This window comes from Schistocerca gregaria, chromosome 1, assembly GCF_023897955.1.
Source record: "Schistocerca gregaria isolate iqSchGreg1 chromosome 1, iqSchGreg1.2, whole genome shotgun sequence".
Classification (NCBI taxonomy): domain Eukaryota; kingdom Metazoa; phylum Arthropoda; class Insecta; order Orthoptera; family Acrididae; genus Schistocerca; species Schistocerca gregaria.
The window spans coordinates 588,675,524-588,693,675 of NC_064920.1; the positions used below are offsets into that span (position 1 = coordinate 588,675,524).

An 18,152-nucleotide genomic window follows, 5' to 3' on the forward strand; every position below is an offset into this window, starting at 1 on the left:
CAACATGATCTACCCCAAAGTTGGTTTCTACACATCTTCTCATTTTTTTTGTAAATTATTCATGTTGGTATTTAGCAAACATGACTTATGAAAATGACTGTTCAATACTATTCACACCTGTCAACAACTGCCTTGGTTGGAACTGGAGTTGTTATATTCTCCTTGCAGTCTGAGGGTGTTTTGCCATAAACGGTTCTCACTTGCGTAGCTTATCAATAATTTAGAGTGCGGTTTCTTTGTTCAGCTTAGACCTTTCAGTACTTCATCCAATTCTTCTCGCAGTATCATGTCTCACATCTCACCTTTTCCTAACTCCTTTTCTCTTTCTGTTATACTGTCTTCAAGTTCGTTTCCTTTATACAGCACCCCTACACATTCCTTTCGCCTTTCAGATCTTGTTTCTTTTGTTAGCATTTGCTTGCCATCTAAGCTAACCATTTCTCATATTTATGCAGTTCTTTTGGATGGAATGTGCTAAATAAAAGTGCAAGTCTGATTAAAGTTTAACCAGTAGTTTCCAAAATAAGTGTGAAATGCATTCTTAAAGCAGAATTAATGTTACTTGTATTAAATCACTAGAACTTTAGACCTCTGAATGCATGTTGTCACTGAAGCTGGTCACCCAGCTCAAAGAAACATGGCTAAAAACTCCTGCTCAATATCTGTGCTACACTATAAAATGCTCAAGTGCAGTACACCCTAGTGACATCTATCCATTCATTTAAGTGGACACTGTGTAAAGATATGCTTTCTGAAATATGTGCACTGTATTCTATATTTGTGGTGAAAAATCTTGCTTTAAATTCTGCAGGTCTTATGATTTTCAGTCTTAACTTATTGATATTTAATCCAAAATGATACGATTTAAAAAGAATGGAATAAATAAATCTTGTACATTGTTTACGTATGTAGTAAAAAATAAACTCTCCCCAGACTTAATCTGACTGCACACTGTGCCACTCCTCACTTAAATATGTGGAAGTACTGATAAGATTGGTATGTAAGTTGAAATATAACTAAAAGAGGCAACATAACTGTGTATACTGTATTTTGTGACTTAAAAACATAACTTTTTATCCCATAAAGATCTCAATTTTATTTTATTTAATTACTTGTGTATGTATATATCACTGGCCACAACATATCAGAATAAACACATGTAAAGAATCTGATGATGGCAACAGATGAAACTAACTATTAAAGAAATTAAAATCGTGACTTGGAGGTAAAATTGTTATAAAAGGCATGGACTCTTGGTTTTTTGTGTTCAATAAATTTACACATGTAAGGCAATAATACCCTAACATGATTAATACCGTCATGGCTGCCTAAAGAACTAGGTAGCTGCGACAAAGCAATTCAAAAAACACTAAAGTGAAAATTATTAAAGTGTATCTATATACCTCCTAATGGATCACCAATAGCAGCATCAAAGCCAGCAGAGACAAGTACCAGTTCTGGGTTGAACTGGTAACACACAGGAAGCACTACCTGGTGAAACGCCGTGACGTAATCTCCATCACCCATTCCACGCTTTTAAAACAAATCAGTAAGAATCAAATGAAACATTTAGCTATAAAAATATGATGATAGTACTACTGATTCAGTTGCCTAATTGTATTACATGTATAAATTCAGTTGCATACATTTATCTGTTGCACGATTTAAATGGTAAAATGTCAGCATCACGATGAAATGGGAGTACTGTCAAACGGGGCGATTTCAGACGGTTTTGTCGTTATTTTGATTGTAACTTTTGTATATATTGTTAGATTAAATTATATAGGGGGTGTCGGACAGTTACTGCCCCCCCCCCCCCCCCTCTTCATATATATATATTCCAAGACTTACCAAGCGGGAAAGCGCCGGCAGACAGGCACATGAACAAAACACACACACAGAATTATGAGCTTTCGCAACTGGCAGTTGCTTCGTCAGGAAAGAGGGAGGGAGAGGGAAAAATGAAAGGATGTGGGTTTTAAGGGAGAGGGTAAGGAGTCATTCCAATCCCGGGAGCGGAAAGACTTCCCTTAGGGGAAAAAAAGTACAGGTGTACACTCGCACACACACACACACACACATATCCATCCACACATATGTGCGGATGGATATGTGTGTGTGTGTGTGTGTGTGTGTGTGTGTGTGTGTGTGTGTGTGTGTGTGTGCGCGAGTGTACACCTGTCCTTTTTTTCCCCTAAGGGAAGTCTTTCCGCTCCCGGGATTGGAATGACTCCTTACCCTCTCCCTTAAAACCCACATCCTTTCATTTTTCCCTCTCCCTCCCTCTTTCCTGACGAAGCAACTGCCAGTTGCGAAAGCTCATAATTCTGTGTGTGTGTTTTGTTCATGTGCCTGTCTGCCGGCGCTTTCCCGCTTGGTAAGTCTTGGAATCTTTGTTTTTAATATATTTTTTTCCACATGGGAAAAATATATCAAAAACAAAGATTCCAAGACTTACCAAGCGGGAAAGCGCTGGCAGACAGGCACATGAACAAAACACACAAACATACACACAGAATTACTAGCTTTCGCAACCGATGGTTGCTTCTTCAGGAAAGAGAGGGAAAGACGAAAGGATGTGGGTTTTAAGGGAGAGGGTAAGGAGTCATTCCAATCCCGGGAGCGGAAAGACTTCCCTTAGGGGAAAAAAAGGACAGGTGTACACTCGCACACACGTGTGTGTGTGTGTGTGTGTGTGTGTGTGTGTGTGTGTGTGTGTGTGTGTGCGCGCGCGAGTGTACACCTGTCCTTTTTTTCCCCTAAGGGAAGTCTTTCCGCTCCCGGGATTGGAATGACTCCTTACCCTCTCCCTTAAAACCCACATCCTTTCATCTTTCCTTTTCCTTCCCTCTCTCCTGACAAAGCAGCCGCCGGTTGCAAAAGCTCGAAATTCTGTGTGTGTGTTTTATTCATTATGCCTATCTATCGGCGCTTTCCCGCTTGGTAAGTCTTGGAATCTTTGTTTTTAATATATTTTTCCCATGTGGAAGTTTCTTTCTACTTTATTTACATCATCTACATATGCTTATTATTTTTACACATTTTAAGGTAGTCCTGTGTTATGAATAAGTGATATGGAATGATTGTTTCATCATGGTTGATCATGTTGCTAGGTGGGAGGTTTTCCAGCTTTGCCTTGATCTTGGAGAAAAACATCTTAACAGTCTCTTTTTTCACTTCTGCACGAGCTTGTTTAATATTTTCACTTAAGCAAACAGAAATATCTTCTGACTGTCGTTTGAGGAATAAATGCACCAATTCTTCTCCTGGCAAATTATTACAAAATTTCTTCTCTTTTTGGCCAGATTTATCAAGGTAGCCTTTAACTAAATATCTAATACTGAATTTAGTGAAGGGAAATCCCCAATGTGCAGCCCTCAAGATACCTTGCTTCAACATTTCTTCTTCTTCTTCTTCTTCTTCTTCTTCTTCTACTTCTATATTTAGCACTGGCTGTTCTCACATTTTTTTCGGATGTGGTTCCGCCACTTTTTTTTTTTTTTTTTTACGGTTGATTTTTACGATAATTTACCACTCTGAATATCACGAGAAGTTTTATCTAAAAGTTCTGGGTCATAATTACACCGTACTGTAGCACCTCTCCTGCTCTGATATGTTCTCGGCACTGTCCGAAATCACCCCATACAGTACACAGTTTTACAAAAACCGTCATTATTTTATAACCTTGCACAAGAAAATCGACAAACTTGTACAGAAATTGTCTCAATGCTGTTAGCTACGTAGCACATCGACAATTACGGTTACAATAACTTCCCAAATGGATTTTTAACACTCAAACTGCTTGTCAGTTATTCACCTAGGGAAACAATTGACGCAAAATAAAAGTTGTGGAAAGCGATAAATGCAATCTTGTGGTTAAAATAAGTAACTCTTTGTTTCTACGCAGTGGCAAAGAGCAAATAAGCCGTACTGTCTGAATTCGCCCTGGAGTCGGAAATCACCCCGTTTGACGGTACACTTCTAGTCTCAATGGAGAAAATTTTGAAACTGAAATACCAGTGAGAAAGCCACAATAAACTAATATAAATTAGGTCAAGTTCAAAGATTCTTGATTTTGTGTAAAGGATGTTTCACATAGTCAAAATGGAACTCATTATATGACATTGTTCATGTACTCTGTCCGGTCTCTTCAAAATCCTTTTGGGTGTACTATTGTCTTATAAAATACTTAATTCGTCAGTTAGTTGAATGTTAATATTTTATAAGATGATGCAGTAGTACACCCAGCAGGATTTTACTGATACCGGCCACAGAAACTTGTGGCTCTATCCCATGCCTGAACTATATTACCACGGTGTCAACAAAATATCCATCTGTGGCTATTGTTAATTGTTTCATTGTACTTAAAAACATTTTAACATCATAACTTTCTTTCAATGTGTCAATACATAAAAAATTCAAGGTAATGACAACTGTAGTAAATAAGGCGAATGTTCTAAGAATCCATATTTCAAATCTCTCAGGTTTTTCGACACCAAATCCGTTCTGTGGGCGCATCACACCTCTTCTCACAATTTTTTAATCCAATTGGCCCAATAGATTTCCATAGTATTTGCCTCTTAGTTGTTATGTTATGAAGAGGTAAAAAATAAGAATAATACCTGGCCTTCCAGAAAACACTACCCACAATTTTTTATTCTCATCCACAATTACAAATTGACAATATCAAACATTTTGCTTTTGGTCAGTATTCAAAAAATTGGCACCAATCTTACATAAAACTCGTTATAATTAATTCTTAATGTAAAAAGTGAAGCTTTTTTAAATTCTGAAACACCTGTAGCATCAGATTATTTATACACTTTTATTTGTAAATTTTATATCCTTATTACTTCAGCCATTGTCACATATTCTGCTGTCGAAATAATAAGATTCATTTACCACCTTTAGTGTAATTTTCTGACCTAATTCTCTCAGCAGTGCCTGTACCTGATTTACCATATTTACCCATTAATAAAACTAAGTTTCTTATCAAATTCGTCATTCGAAAAATAGGGGTCATCTTATATGCGCAAATTAAACTATTGCTGCTAAGGCCAACATTTTTACATTCTTTAATGGATGAATATAGGGGGGTTATCTTACATTTACAGATGTAGCTTTGGCTTTTGTGTTTTGGCACAAATTTATTTCCAAGGATCCCGCAGGGTAGGGCTTAGAAAACAATACTAGAGTTCAAATAGGCTCAAGATTTCCAGATACGCACAAGCACTCCTGTGATCGATACAGTATCAACCTTAATCGAACAATCACGTGACATTCGACTCGTGGTGCCAGTGCACAGGATACTCACAAAACTATGAACTAGCTACAACAATATTCTAATGATCTGCTTAAAAACTACACAGGAGGAAATAGCATTAAATTCTATTAACTTACGAACTTTTGTTGCATTTAAACAGGTCTGCAATAAAAGTTTTCGTATATGTATGGATATTGCATACATACATTTATCCGCTTTTTAAGTAAAGCTAATTTCTAAAGGCTAAAATCTTGTCATTCAAAAACTATTACTTGATTATGAATCCAAGTTAATACTTCATTTGTTTATGAGAAACTCTAATGATGTACCATGTGGGTTGAAAATGAGAAATTCGGTCACTGTTCACATCTTAGAATACCATGAGAGAATGTTTCCAGCTTTAGAACAAGATAAGTGACAGTCAGATTAAATGAGGAAGAAAATTAATTCAGAATTAAATGTCTAAGATATGAAATTAATCATATAAACTGACTGCAATTATTATTGCAAAAGTAAGTTACAGCAGAAAGACCCATTATGTAGACAGTACCAACAGATGTGACTAGATCACCGGCCGGTGTGGCCATGCGGTTCGAGGCGCTTCAGTTTGGAACCGCGTGACCGCTATGGTAACAGGTTCGAATCCTGCCTCGGGCAGGGATTTGTGTGATGTCCTTAGGTTAATTAGGTTTAGGTAGTTCTAAGTTCTAGGGAACTGATGACATCAGAAGTTAAGTCCCATTGTGCTCAGAGCCATTTGAACCATTTGACTAGATCGCGGGACAAGTCGAAGTATGAGAACTTGACTGAATTGTGATTGTGTTCTTTCATTTATATATTAGCTGCTGCTTTTACATATGACCTGCACCCTAGAAGATACGGACTTCCGTGTTCCACATTTGCTCAAGCACACCATTACAGAAGGGTTGGAGGGAGAACAGTGACATCAGCAACATTGAGAATTGAGAACTATGATGACGAATGCGAGGAGGGGAGTGTTGAGGAGGCAGCAAATTTCACTGTGTTACAAACTATGGGAATCTACAATGCATACTTTGGCTTTTTATTGATATCTACCATGTATAAACTGCAGTTTTCCTGAATTCATTTGTACGCTGAATCAAACTGACTTTAAAATTGAACAAATACTCGACAACAGTGCACGCCTCTGCAGCAGATGGTAAATGTCTAGGTTGAAGGTAGTAGTGTACTTATGTGTTTCGTACAGCAATATTGTCAACTCTCGCCATCTGGTATGACAAGAACGATAGGGCATCAGCTGCTGGTTCTACACATTTGGTGATTTAAAATAGTGATACCACTGATACCACAGACAAGCTAACCAAACAAAAGGCAGTTACGATGAAGATTAAGGAAAACAATTTCTTTTTGTTTATATCTCTTTGTATTAAGAAAATGCAAACAACCATTAAATGGCATATGTTGAGAGTAACTGTAACATTAACTTGTTAGGCAGATACCTCACGTTAGTAAAAGTTTGGAATTTTGATTAGCAAGAATATGTTAAAAATAAATTTTAATCAATTTATGTTCAGGGTCATCTTATACTTGGGTAAATACAGTAGATCAACTATGTTCAATTACATTGTTTCACTTTCTCTCTGTTTGTCCTATAACCTCTTTTCAAGACACTATCCAGTCTAGCTCATCCTGCTATTTCAGCAAGTCTCTTGCATCTCTACAGTTACACTGGTATCAGCACATCTTAGTTTTTGTATCTCCTCCCTCGAGATCAGCGTACCTCAATTTTTATATCTTCTCCCTCAACTTTAATTCTATTTCAAAATTTTTCCTTGGTTTCATTCATAGACTGTTCAATGTACAGATCAAACAACACTGGGGATAGGCTGCTCTCCTGTCTCACTTCTCTCTCAATGGCTGCTGCTCTTTTGTCCTTCAACTCTTATGACAGCAGTCTGGGTTCTATCCAAGTCGCATATAACCCATCGTTCCAATTGTTCCCTGTATCTTGGGCCTGCTTCCTTCAAAATTTTGAAGCATGTAATCCAGTCAACATTGTCAAAAGCTTTGTCTAAATCTATATATTCTGTAAATGTAGGTCTGCCTTTTCTTCAACCTACCATGTAAATCATATGGTTGTATTGCCTCTCATATTCCTACATTTCTCTAGAATCTAAATTCATCTTCAGATTGAAGCCATGACTTATTAAATTGATAGTTAAGTAATTTTCACCTATGTCAACTCCTGCTCTCTTTGGAATTGGGCTTAATGCATTCTTTTTTAAAGTCTGTGTGTATCTCACCTGCCTCACATCCTTGCATATGAGGTGGAATTGTTATGTCAGGCTACTGGCAAGGATCACAGTAATTCTGTGGGGCTGTTGACTAGTCCAGATCTTTCAGTGATCCATCTCCATCAAATTCTTCTCACAGAACCCCATCTCCAATCTACTCCCATTTCCTTCCTACAACACAAGTCTTCTAGTTTGTTTCCTATGTATATATTCCTCCCATATTTCAGCCTTCGCTTCTTTGCATTGGCTTTCCAAGTGAACTCTTCGTTTTCACATAGGTGTCTCTCACTTTCCCGTAGCTGGCACCTATCTGTCCCATATTCATGCATACTTCTACAGCTTTCCATTTCTCTTCTAGCCATTACTGCTCTGCTATTTTGAATATTAGTTCAGTTTCATTTTCTTTTGATGTGTATAACTCTAATAGATATCGTTTATCCACCTAAGATAAATTTTGCTCTAGCTAAAAGATCATGGGCAATTTAATCCATTGATTATGAAGTTTTTCTATGTAGGAATTTAAATATGAATGCATGTCTTAAAGCCTGGAACCATACAGATTTTCGAATTATTCATGAAATAAACCACAGTAGCATTTAAGCAGGAGCAAAACCAAGTTTTACTGGTGGAGACCAATAGTAAACAGGAAGACAAGCAGTTAACTGCTAGGAGCTAAGTCTGTGGATTCTGTTTTTATGTTGCTCTATTAATGAAATACAAGTGATGTTAAAATTGGGTACATACAGTATTTTCATACATGCTAGCAAATTTTGGCAAAGAAGATTCAACGAATGTTGGAAGAATGGAATTCACAATTTTACAAAAAGTTGAACAGTTTGAACAATATCTTTTATTTTGCTTTTGTTATTCACCTATAGTTCTCATGTTATGAATAATCCTGTATTATAAATTACTAATACAAACCTTGTTCCAAGGTATATTGATATTATAACCTTTTCCTGGACCTACACCAACTTCTGTGTAGTTTGCATCTGTTGACCCCGGAAAGAAACTGCCATTGTCATACCGATGAAGTGATATGTATACAACACTAGGGTCTTCCTCAAACATGTGCTGAGTGCCATTGCCATGATGAACATCCCAGTCAAGGATAAGAACTCTGTAAAAATTATATTAATACAACCACAAATAAGAATATGCACACACAAATTACATTAATAGAACCAACACGCGCACACGCGCACGCACACACACACACACACACACACACACACACACACACACACACACACACACAGAGAGAGAGAGAGAGAGAGAGAGAGAGAGAGGGGGGGGGGGGGGGGGACGGTTATTAGTTCTCTCTCTTGCCCAACATGATCATTCCATAAAGAATCACTTGGTGTTATTGGCATTGACTATACTGCATTGTACTGCTTGACTCAAAATGAGAAAGTTGAACGCCATGTGCTATTTAGGAAGATAGTGGTAAGTATGGTGCTGAAAAATTCACATTTGCAATATTCCATATTTCAGGATTTCCAGAAAGCATTTTACATGGTGCCCCATTGCAGATTGTTAACAGAAATACGAGCACATGGAATAAGTTCACAGGCATGTGAGTGGCTCAAATACTTCTTAAATAATAGAACCCAGTATGTTGTCCTTGAAAGCAAGTGTTCATCAGAGACATCGGTATCATCAAGAATACCCCAGGGAAGTGTGATAGGACTGATATTGTTCTCTATATACATAAATGATTTGACGGGCAGGGAGGAAAGCAGTCAGCAGTTGTTTGCTAATGATGCCTTGGTGCACGAAGATACAAGACAACTTAGATAAAATTTCCAGTTGGTGTGATGAATGACAGCAAGCCCTAAATGTGCTAACATGTAAATTAATGTAAATGAGTAGGAAGAACAAACAAGTAATGTTCAGATACAGTATTATCAGAGTCTCGCTTGACACAGTCAATTCATTTAAATATCTCAGCATAACATAGCAGAGCGATATGAGGTGGAACCAGCACGTGAGAACTGTGGGAAAGAAAGCAAGTGGTTGCCATCAGTTAATTGGGAGAATTTAAGGAAAGAGGGGTTCACCTGTAACGGAGACTGCATACAGCACACTGGAGCAACCTATTCCTGAGTACTGCTCAAGTGCTTGGGATCCGTACCAGGTCTAACTGAAAGAAGACATCAAAACAACTCAGAGGCAGGCTACTAGATTTGTTACCGGTAGGTTTGAACAACACACCAATGTTACGGGAACTCAAATGGGACTTCCTGGAGGAAAGGCAACATTCTTTTCGAGAAACACTATTGAGAAAATTTAGTGTACCAGAATCTGAAGCTGACTCCCAAACGATTCTACTGCCGCCAACATACATTGCGTGTAAGGATCACAAAGATAAGATATGAGAAATTAGGGCTCATACAGTTGCATACAGACAGTAGTTTTTCACTCTGTATTTTTGCAAATGGTACAGTAGGAGAACTGACAAGTAGCGGTACAGGCTACCCTCCGTCACACATCCTACGGTGGCCTGCGGAGTATCTATGTAAATGTAGATGTAGATTTAGAAATGCAGATATAGACATGGATTCTGCCTCAAAATGAGAAGTTATCTAATAATGCTATTTAACAGGGAATTTTATCTGGATGAATTATTTTACCAAACATAGTATGAAATAGCTATATTTTCTGCAAATATCGAAAAGAACCCTATTTTTGGTTACTGGTGCTAAAAAGGTTTGGTGAAGCTCAATTTCAGAAGAGAGCATACAAACATGTTTACAAATCAATGATCGTAATTTTGCATGATTGCAACAATATACCAGTGCTCTTTATAAGTTATTCTCTGATGCCATGTCAGCTGTGGGGAGTATAATGATTTATAAGAAACAAGTTGTGCATGACTATTTAGTTATCAGCCATGGACCTAGAAACTTAAAAAACACAGAAACATGTACTTCTTTGCTAGCTAACGTTGGTAAAATGTAGACACTTTAAAGTTACAGTTTATTTTAAGTGGGAAGGTTTATGACACTGCCAATCTCTACAAGCAACTGTGCAGTAGCTGTTGCCAAATGCTTGTGCAAATAGCTCTGATATGTGTTTCACTTCATTCATTGCTTTCTTTTCTTATTTTGAAATGAGTAAAGACTAACTCTCATGCATCACAGTGTTTGAGTGTGACTCTCTCAGCAGCAGAAGGAATTGGTGATCATTGTGACAAAGTATCAGTTTTGTTTCTGCTACAGCACAGAAAACTGGTGAAGGCTATCTGCTTTGTGAGAGGGAGGCATGGCTTGTTCTCCCAACCATTCCTCTTCTGACAGGTAGCCAACATTCTCAATTGTTTACACTAATGGCTGACTGCATTTCAGCATATTTTGTCATTCTTGAAGTGGGTGGGGAAAAAAGACAATGTTGAGAAATGTCTTAAGTCACAGAAGCACTCTGTTCACTGGCAAGATAGTACTGCTGCTTGTCAACAGATATAATCATCTGATGAAAGCTTACACACAGCCAAAACAAGAAAAACAAAGAAAGTCCATTTCAGGGAAAAACTGGAGTTTTTGCACACGCAAATATTTCAGTGAAAAACCTCTTATTATAGAGAAGATCATATATTTATTCTCTTCTAATATCATTTTATTTCTGATCACTGGTTTCCTCAGAAAATGAGCAGCCAAAATAGATACCCACCATACTTTCAACAAGGAAACACTTACAGAAGTCTAAATTAAGCCCACAGGTAATACGTCTAAATAAAGTCCACAGTCAATATGGATGATGACAGTACAAAGCACAACCAGCAAAAGAGAAATACTTCATCGGGTGGACGATTAGCAATTACTGTGAGTCGTACTACTGATCATTTTGAAAATGTTGAGTGCCACAAAGACGGGAGCGATAAATATTTGCTTAACTTTCTTAAGTCTTGTTATTTTGCATGTCAATTTAAACACAGTTGCACACACGTTATAAATGCCACAGTGTGTCAGGCAAGTTGTGGCACAGCCTGAACAGTGTGGGAAGGCATTTATGTACAAGTGAGTGGAAGGAGAGCAGGGCAGGTGCATAGCAATACGTAGGAAACTTCCAGACAAGAGTGAAGGCAGCACGAGCTGTTCCAATCCAGGAGAGGACAGGGGAATGGAAGGGTCTGTTGTGAAATCTAGACCATCTGTTTTATACTACATGGATGCTTTTCTCCCATTTCCTCCCCATCCACAGCATAGTAGTGAAATACTCTTAGTACCAATCTACCACAGTCAGCACTCACCACTGTTACTTTCTCTCACACTTATTGCACTCTAATCCTTCAATCTTATCCCATTTCTCCTACAGCTCGCCTGGTAAGAGCTGTTGTGTTTGCACGTAACTTTTCAAAAACATTCGAATGACGCAACTGGCCAAATGATACAATACATATGATTTACAAAATGTCCACAAATTTTAAACAAGAGTTATACATAATAACAGTTATGTCTTTACAAATAAATTCACTACCTTCAAAACAGAAAATCTGTTCTATCATACCTTTTCAGACCATGTATCTTCACAGCATATTTTGCTGCTAAAGCAACATTGTTGAAAACACAAAAGCCACACGCTTCACCTTCCTCTGCATGGTGTCCAGGAGGTCTTACAATTGCTACTCCTGATCGGCTGTCTCCATTTAGAACAGAGTCTACCACCTATAACATTTATCAAAAGCAAACAGATTCTTTTAAAAGACAATTACTAACAATACAGTCAGGGGGGTATATAAGCTAGCAGCTCTCACAATAAGAACAATGAAAAGAAAAGAAGATTGTCAATCTCATCAGTATAAAACACATCAAAAGCATCATAAATTCTCATGTGAGTCTCAACACACTTCATCATAGAGTGAAAGTTAAGAAACAATGTGAAAAATCAAATTATGAGTACAAGCAATCCTGCTTAAATATTACAAACTGATAACAAAAGAAGTGAAGGAAGCATGGTCAGATATTAACTACAAATGCGTGCACACGCACATTTACAGATTGGAGGGGGCGGGGGGGGGGGGGGGGGGGGGGGGCAGGCACGTGCACATGCACGCACACAAATCACTGGGTGGGTAAATGATTAGAGTTGAAATTTTCTGCGATATGTAGAATGACCTCCAAAGAGCATTCAAATTATTTGTATTTCATGTTGTTTCCATGTCTGGTACAGCATATAAGGGGTATGAACAGCATCATATGTCGAGTGTTCACTGTGAAGGACATGCGAGGTGCCCTGTAATCATGTGAGACAGTGTTTGAAAAGGACCCATTGCAGGTCTCCATTTGGCCAGCTGGTTGAATTACATGACAGTGACCTGATGTTGGACTGCATGGATGTGTGGTCACGCATACATGTCAAGGTTCAAGTCAAACACCTCTGACTACCATATGGCCCATGTCTCTATGATCTGTCCGCATGATGTTGTGATACTCCCAAGGGTAGCAAGATCCCCAGGTCTGTCCTCAACAGAATATGTGGGACCAGCTTGGAAGTCGACTGTCCCAATGCTAGAGTCAAGGACATCAAGAGCAACTGGAACAGTTGTGGGCCAGCTTGTCTACGAAAGATACAACACCTTTAGAACATCCTTCCCAACTGAATCAGTGCATGTGTTCAGGCCAAAAGGGGTGCAATGTCATGCCGATGTGTGAGTTCATACAGCCTAGTTCTTATCACTGGCTGGCGTGCTGTGGATTTCCAGTTCAAACCCAACCACCAGCAATTATTTGTTATTTGGTGTTTATCATTTCTGGATGGTTCTTGAAATATCTTATGTTTGCAATGTCTGTATATTCTGGAATACCGTATGTTTATATAAATACCAGCATTCTGGAATGTTCAGCGTTTGTATAAATACGAGGGTAATCCCAAAACTACGGTCTCCTATTTTTTTATAAGTACATAGACCTGTTTATTTCTACAATGGTTTACATCAGTTTACAGGTTTGAACATTTAGCTATTTTTCAGCATAATCACCATTTCTGTTGATGCATTTTTGTAGATGCTGTGGCAGTTTTTGTATGACCATTTCATACCAGCTCGTTGCCATGCTGTTCAGAAAGTTATGAGCCTCTTCTTTCAACTCATCATCAGAGTTGAAACACTGGGTCCGCAATTGAGAAAGGGCATACACATTCTCCATGACAACGCTCGCCCACACATCGCTCGGCAAACCGTTGCTCTCCTGCAACCGTTTCAGTGGAGCATAATCACCCACCCACCCTATAGTCCTGAAATGCACACAGTGACTATCACCTGTTCCATAGGTTAAAAGAACGTTTGGCCGGAAAACGATTCAGATCTGACGATGAGGTGAAAGATGAGGTTAATAACTTTCTGAACAGCGTGGCGGCGAGCTGGTATGGCATGGTCATACAAAAACTGCCATAGCGTCTATAAAAATGTATCGACAGAAATGGTGATTATGTCGAAAAATAGCTAAATGTTCATGCTGTAAACTGATGTAAACCATTGTAGAAATAAACAGATCTATGTACTTATAAAAAATAGGAGACCTAACTTTTGAGATCACCCTTGTAGTTGCACACACACTGTCCAAGAGGTCAGTTTTGCTGTATGTTAGTGTCAGTAATAAATGTGCTTTCAGTTTTAAGTGCTGTGCTTCACTGATGACCCTGCCTTTGGATTTGGGCTCAAGTGTGCTTTTTAGGTGGCAATATTGTAACATCACATAACCCCTAAACCTGTGAAATTTCATTTCGATTGTCCTCCCCTGCTGGACACCTCTCTCTCTCTCTCTCTCTCTCTCTCTCTCTCTCTCTCTCTCTCTCTCTCTCTCTCTCTCTTTTTCAGTCGGTGTATGTTTGTTCATTACATTTGCATCAAACTTTCTCTGCTGTACACTGTACTTGAAAAGGTTACTTATTTTAAAATAAATAAGTTGAACAATTTCTGTAAAACAGGCAAAATAATAGCTATGTATCTACAATGTTTTTCATGCAAAATATTATCCCCCTCCTCCCACTAATACTGACACTCAGGCTCTTGAAATTATTAGCTCTGTTGAAATTATTCACTCTACCCATAATTTAGCTGTTTGTAAAATAGTTACTTGAATAAATACAACTTGTCATGGAATTTACAGGAATCGCCAGAGTACAGGCACGGAGAACAAAAAGAACTACAAGAACAACAACTAACAAATAATTCTGTGTATGAGAAAGCAACAATTCAAATGCAAACAAGAAGAAAATAAAATTAAGAATACAAAACGGGAACTTAAAAATGTCACACACACACACACACACACACACACACACACACCACACACACGAGAGAGAGAGAGAGAGAGAGAGAGAGAGAGAGAGAGAGAGAGAGAGAGAGAGAGAGAGAGAGAGAGGAGGGGGGTGGGGCAAAAAATTGTGACCATCCACTGCATAATGTGTTGGTCCACCTTGGTAACACAATCCAGCAGTGATTCTGCATGGCAAGTTTCATCAAGCTTTTGCTAGCTTTTACAGGGATGAGGCACAGATGTCTATGTGTATGTCACACAATTCCCAAAAATGTATATGTGGAGCTGGCTCCACATATCATTCCATATGGTTCAGGTCAGGCAACTTTGGCAGGCAAAACATCAATGTGAGTTCATTTTAATGCTCCTCAAAACACTGTAACACAAGTTTTGCTGTGTGACGTACACAGTTATCAAGCTGGAACACCCCATCTTTGTTGGGAAAGACATTAAGTGTGAAGAGATGAAGGTGGTCCACAGTTGTGTTCACACAGTCCATAGTTGTCACACTGCCTTCAATTATCAATACAGGTCCCATGATCTACTGGCCTATGCCTGTGACTTGCTGCATTTTGAGCAGACATTTGTCTGGACAGAAGCATCCATCTGGTGTAACAAGAAATGTGATTCATCTTATGAAGTGGACATTTTCATTTGATTAATAGTCTGATCTCTACGATCCCATGCCCACTGCAATCGTCAGATCTGCTGCAGATTGCCGCCTATCCTGCTTTCTATAGAGTGCAACATTCCAACCTCCACATTCTATGATGAGGCGTGGGCATCTAACACCTTGTCATCTACTCATGGTTTCCCCATCCTTCAAACACTTTCCAAATGTGCTTAATACAGCAGCAAGCGAACCACCAACTACCTGCATGCAAAATGCTCTTTCCCTGGCACCTGCCTAGAACAATATGCCCTTTACTAAAGACACTTATGTCAGTGTACTCCACCATTTGTGGCTCGCACCATCACTAGAATGATACTGCATTCATCTTCACGAATTTAAATACCTCCCTGGCCACACTATGTGCCCACAACACTACTAGGAGGCATTCAATCTTACAGTGGTCATTCTGTTTTACTTCATCAGAATATGTGTGTGTGTGTGTGTGTGTAAAATAATGACACTCATAAGAAAAGAAACTGTATTAAATGTTGGTGACCATTATCTCTAGCCTCAGTGCTGTTATTATATGGCAATGCCCAAAGCACACTGACTGTATAAAAAGCACAAGAAAGCAACAGTAAGGTATGACTACAACAACTATGCACTTCTCTAGCACTGAATGTTCTACATTTTATGGTATTTATCACGTTGCACTGGCAGTGGCAGTATAGAATAGAGACACTGACCTTATTAGACACTGTCCAACTGTCTTGCCACAAACCTTAGTGGATTAGTATCACATAACTTCTACAGGCACATCAATTTCCAGCCCATTATTGGCAAAATACAATGAACAATATCAACCACTTCATTTTACAAAATTTTTGAAACTTAAGATATAATATTGCGTAAATATTTAGAAAAACCCTTCAAGAAACAATGTGACATCTACAGTTTAAAAAGCAAGTACTTGTAACGGGTGTTTGTTACATGAAGAAGAGATACATCTTGGGTTCATATACGAAGATGGCATGATCTTTCTTAATTTAAACAGGAGAAGACAGTGGGGATGACACATTCCGATAACAAACACAATGGGTTAGAAGTGAATGGAACACACTACATCTGAAACTTTATAGATACTTAACATTACAGAACTACAGAGTCAAATGTGCACAAGCAATATTGGACCAAATTGTTAATATTCATAATGGCAATTTGGCTATCAGTGTTCAGCAGACCAACACACTTGCATAATTCTTAACATCCATTACAGATGATAGACATAGAAAAATATAAACATTTACCAGAAAGAGATCACAACTAATAATTCAAACAGGACATCTCTAAAAATATCACCTCAATTATTGCAAAGAAATTCAACACAACCAACACAAAATTTCTACTTTGTGTAATAAATGAATCATTGACATATATGGATCAGTATAAATTAATGCACATAAACAATAGGAAGGAATCGCCAGTAGTTCACTAAAACATTGTGCACAGCCTACAAGCAGTACAATGAATTAAAAATCTACAACTATCATTTTACAGAGATATAAAGTGGAAGGAAGAAAATTAGTTAAATTACAGAAATAGGCTTTGGGGTAATTATATAATTATTAATTGACAAACTATGATAATATTTTATACCACACCTCACAAATCTGAAGTGAGGACAATGAGAAAGTATACAGGATAACTGGATTTCCATGGAAACATTTAGTTAATTCACATTTACTTCACTTGTGAATGCAAAAGGAAATTAATAACTGATAATAGTATGGAATATCTTGCACCATGCACTAATAAGTGACTTCTTCAATATACATGTAGAGCTCAATGTGAAACTGAAGGAATTACAACATGGCCATAAGGGCTTCATTTTACTTCTGTCACTATTTTTTTTAACAAACAAAAGCTGAATGCACTCATGGAAGATGGTTTTGTTTGCAAGTTTCAGAAATTTTTAATGGAATATCGAATAATACTACTTGCCAGCATAGTAGGTAAAGGAACTTATCTATTGACAGCAAAAGATGGAGGGCCAACATTTTTAATGTCTGCAAGCAGGGCAGCATGGTATCCGTCACCTAATGTGATGTATTTTGTGAGAGTCTCAATGCTTACAGTAGCTTGCCCAGTTTATTTTGAATGAATCTGAGATACTGCCTGAAACATTCCAGCCATAACATATAATGTGCCCATCTACTTTGTACCTGTGACAAGATTATGCACAACCTCATTACCTACAATGTTACCTGAGGTTTTGAAATGTACGTCAGTGGCTCAGATAGTTTGCCTGGGGGGATCTTCATAAGTGTGGTGCTCCGCTAAATGTAGCCATTGACCATCATGGGAGAATCACACCTCTGAAAATGCCACGTGCAGCTGCAATTGAAATGTCAAAGAGATGATGCACACCCACTGGACTACAGCCTATGGGCCTGTTAAGTAGAGAACATATTAACATCACTGGCTGTGAACACCACAGTATGTATGTAAGTGCTGGCAAATTTTTAAACAAATGGATGGCGCGCACACCCTTTGGAATTCTTATCTTGTTCAAGTATTTTCTTCTTCCCCTTCAGAAATTGGATAATATAAAGTTATGAAATCATTATTCTGAAAAGAAATCATCCATTTTGAGATAACTTAAATTGCTTTGCACATAAAAAATAAATCCCTTTGGCTTCTGCCTCGGGTTCTTTGGCTCACACTCAAAAGCATGTAATGAACTG

At 38.2% G+C, this 18,152-nt stretch overlaps 1 protein-coding gene across 11 annotated transcripts in view; it reads right to left on the reverse strand.

Annotated features, from left to right (window-relative positions):
- LOC126357309 (histone deacetylase 6) overlaps nucleotides 1–18,152 on the reverse strand; it is a 318,706-nt gene that overhangs the window by 53,031 nt on the left and 247,523 nt on the right. For all 11 annotated transcript variants that reach the window (XM_050007447.1, XM_050007450.1, XM_050007449.1 and 8 more), the window contains 3 exons: nucleotides 12,046–12,203; nucleotides 8,464–8,659; nucleotides 1,404–1,533 (listed from right to left, as the gene is read on the reverse strand). In XM_050007447.1, the coding sequence (XP_049863404.1) occupies nucleotides 1,404–1,533; nucleotides 8,464–8,659; nucleotides 12,046–12,203 (484 nt within the window). The remainder of the gene's footprint in view (nucleotides 1–1,403; nucleotides 1,534–8,463; nucleotides 8,660–12,045; nucleotides 12,204–18,152) is intronic.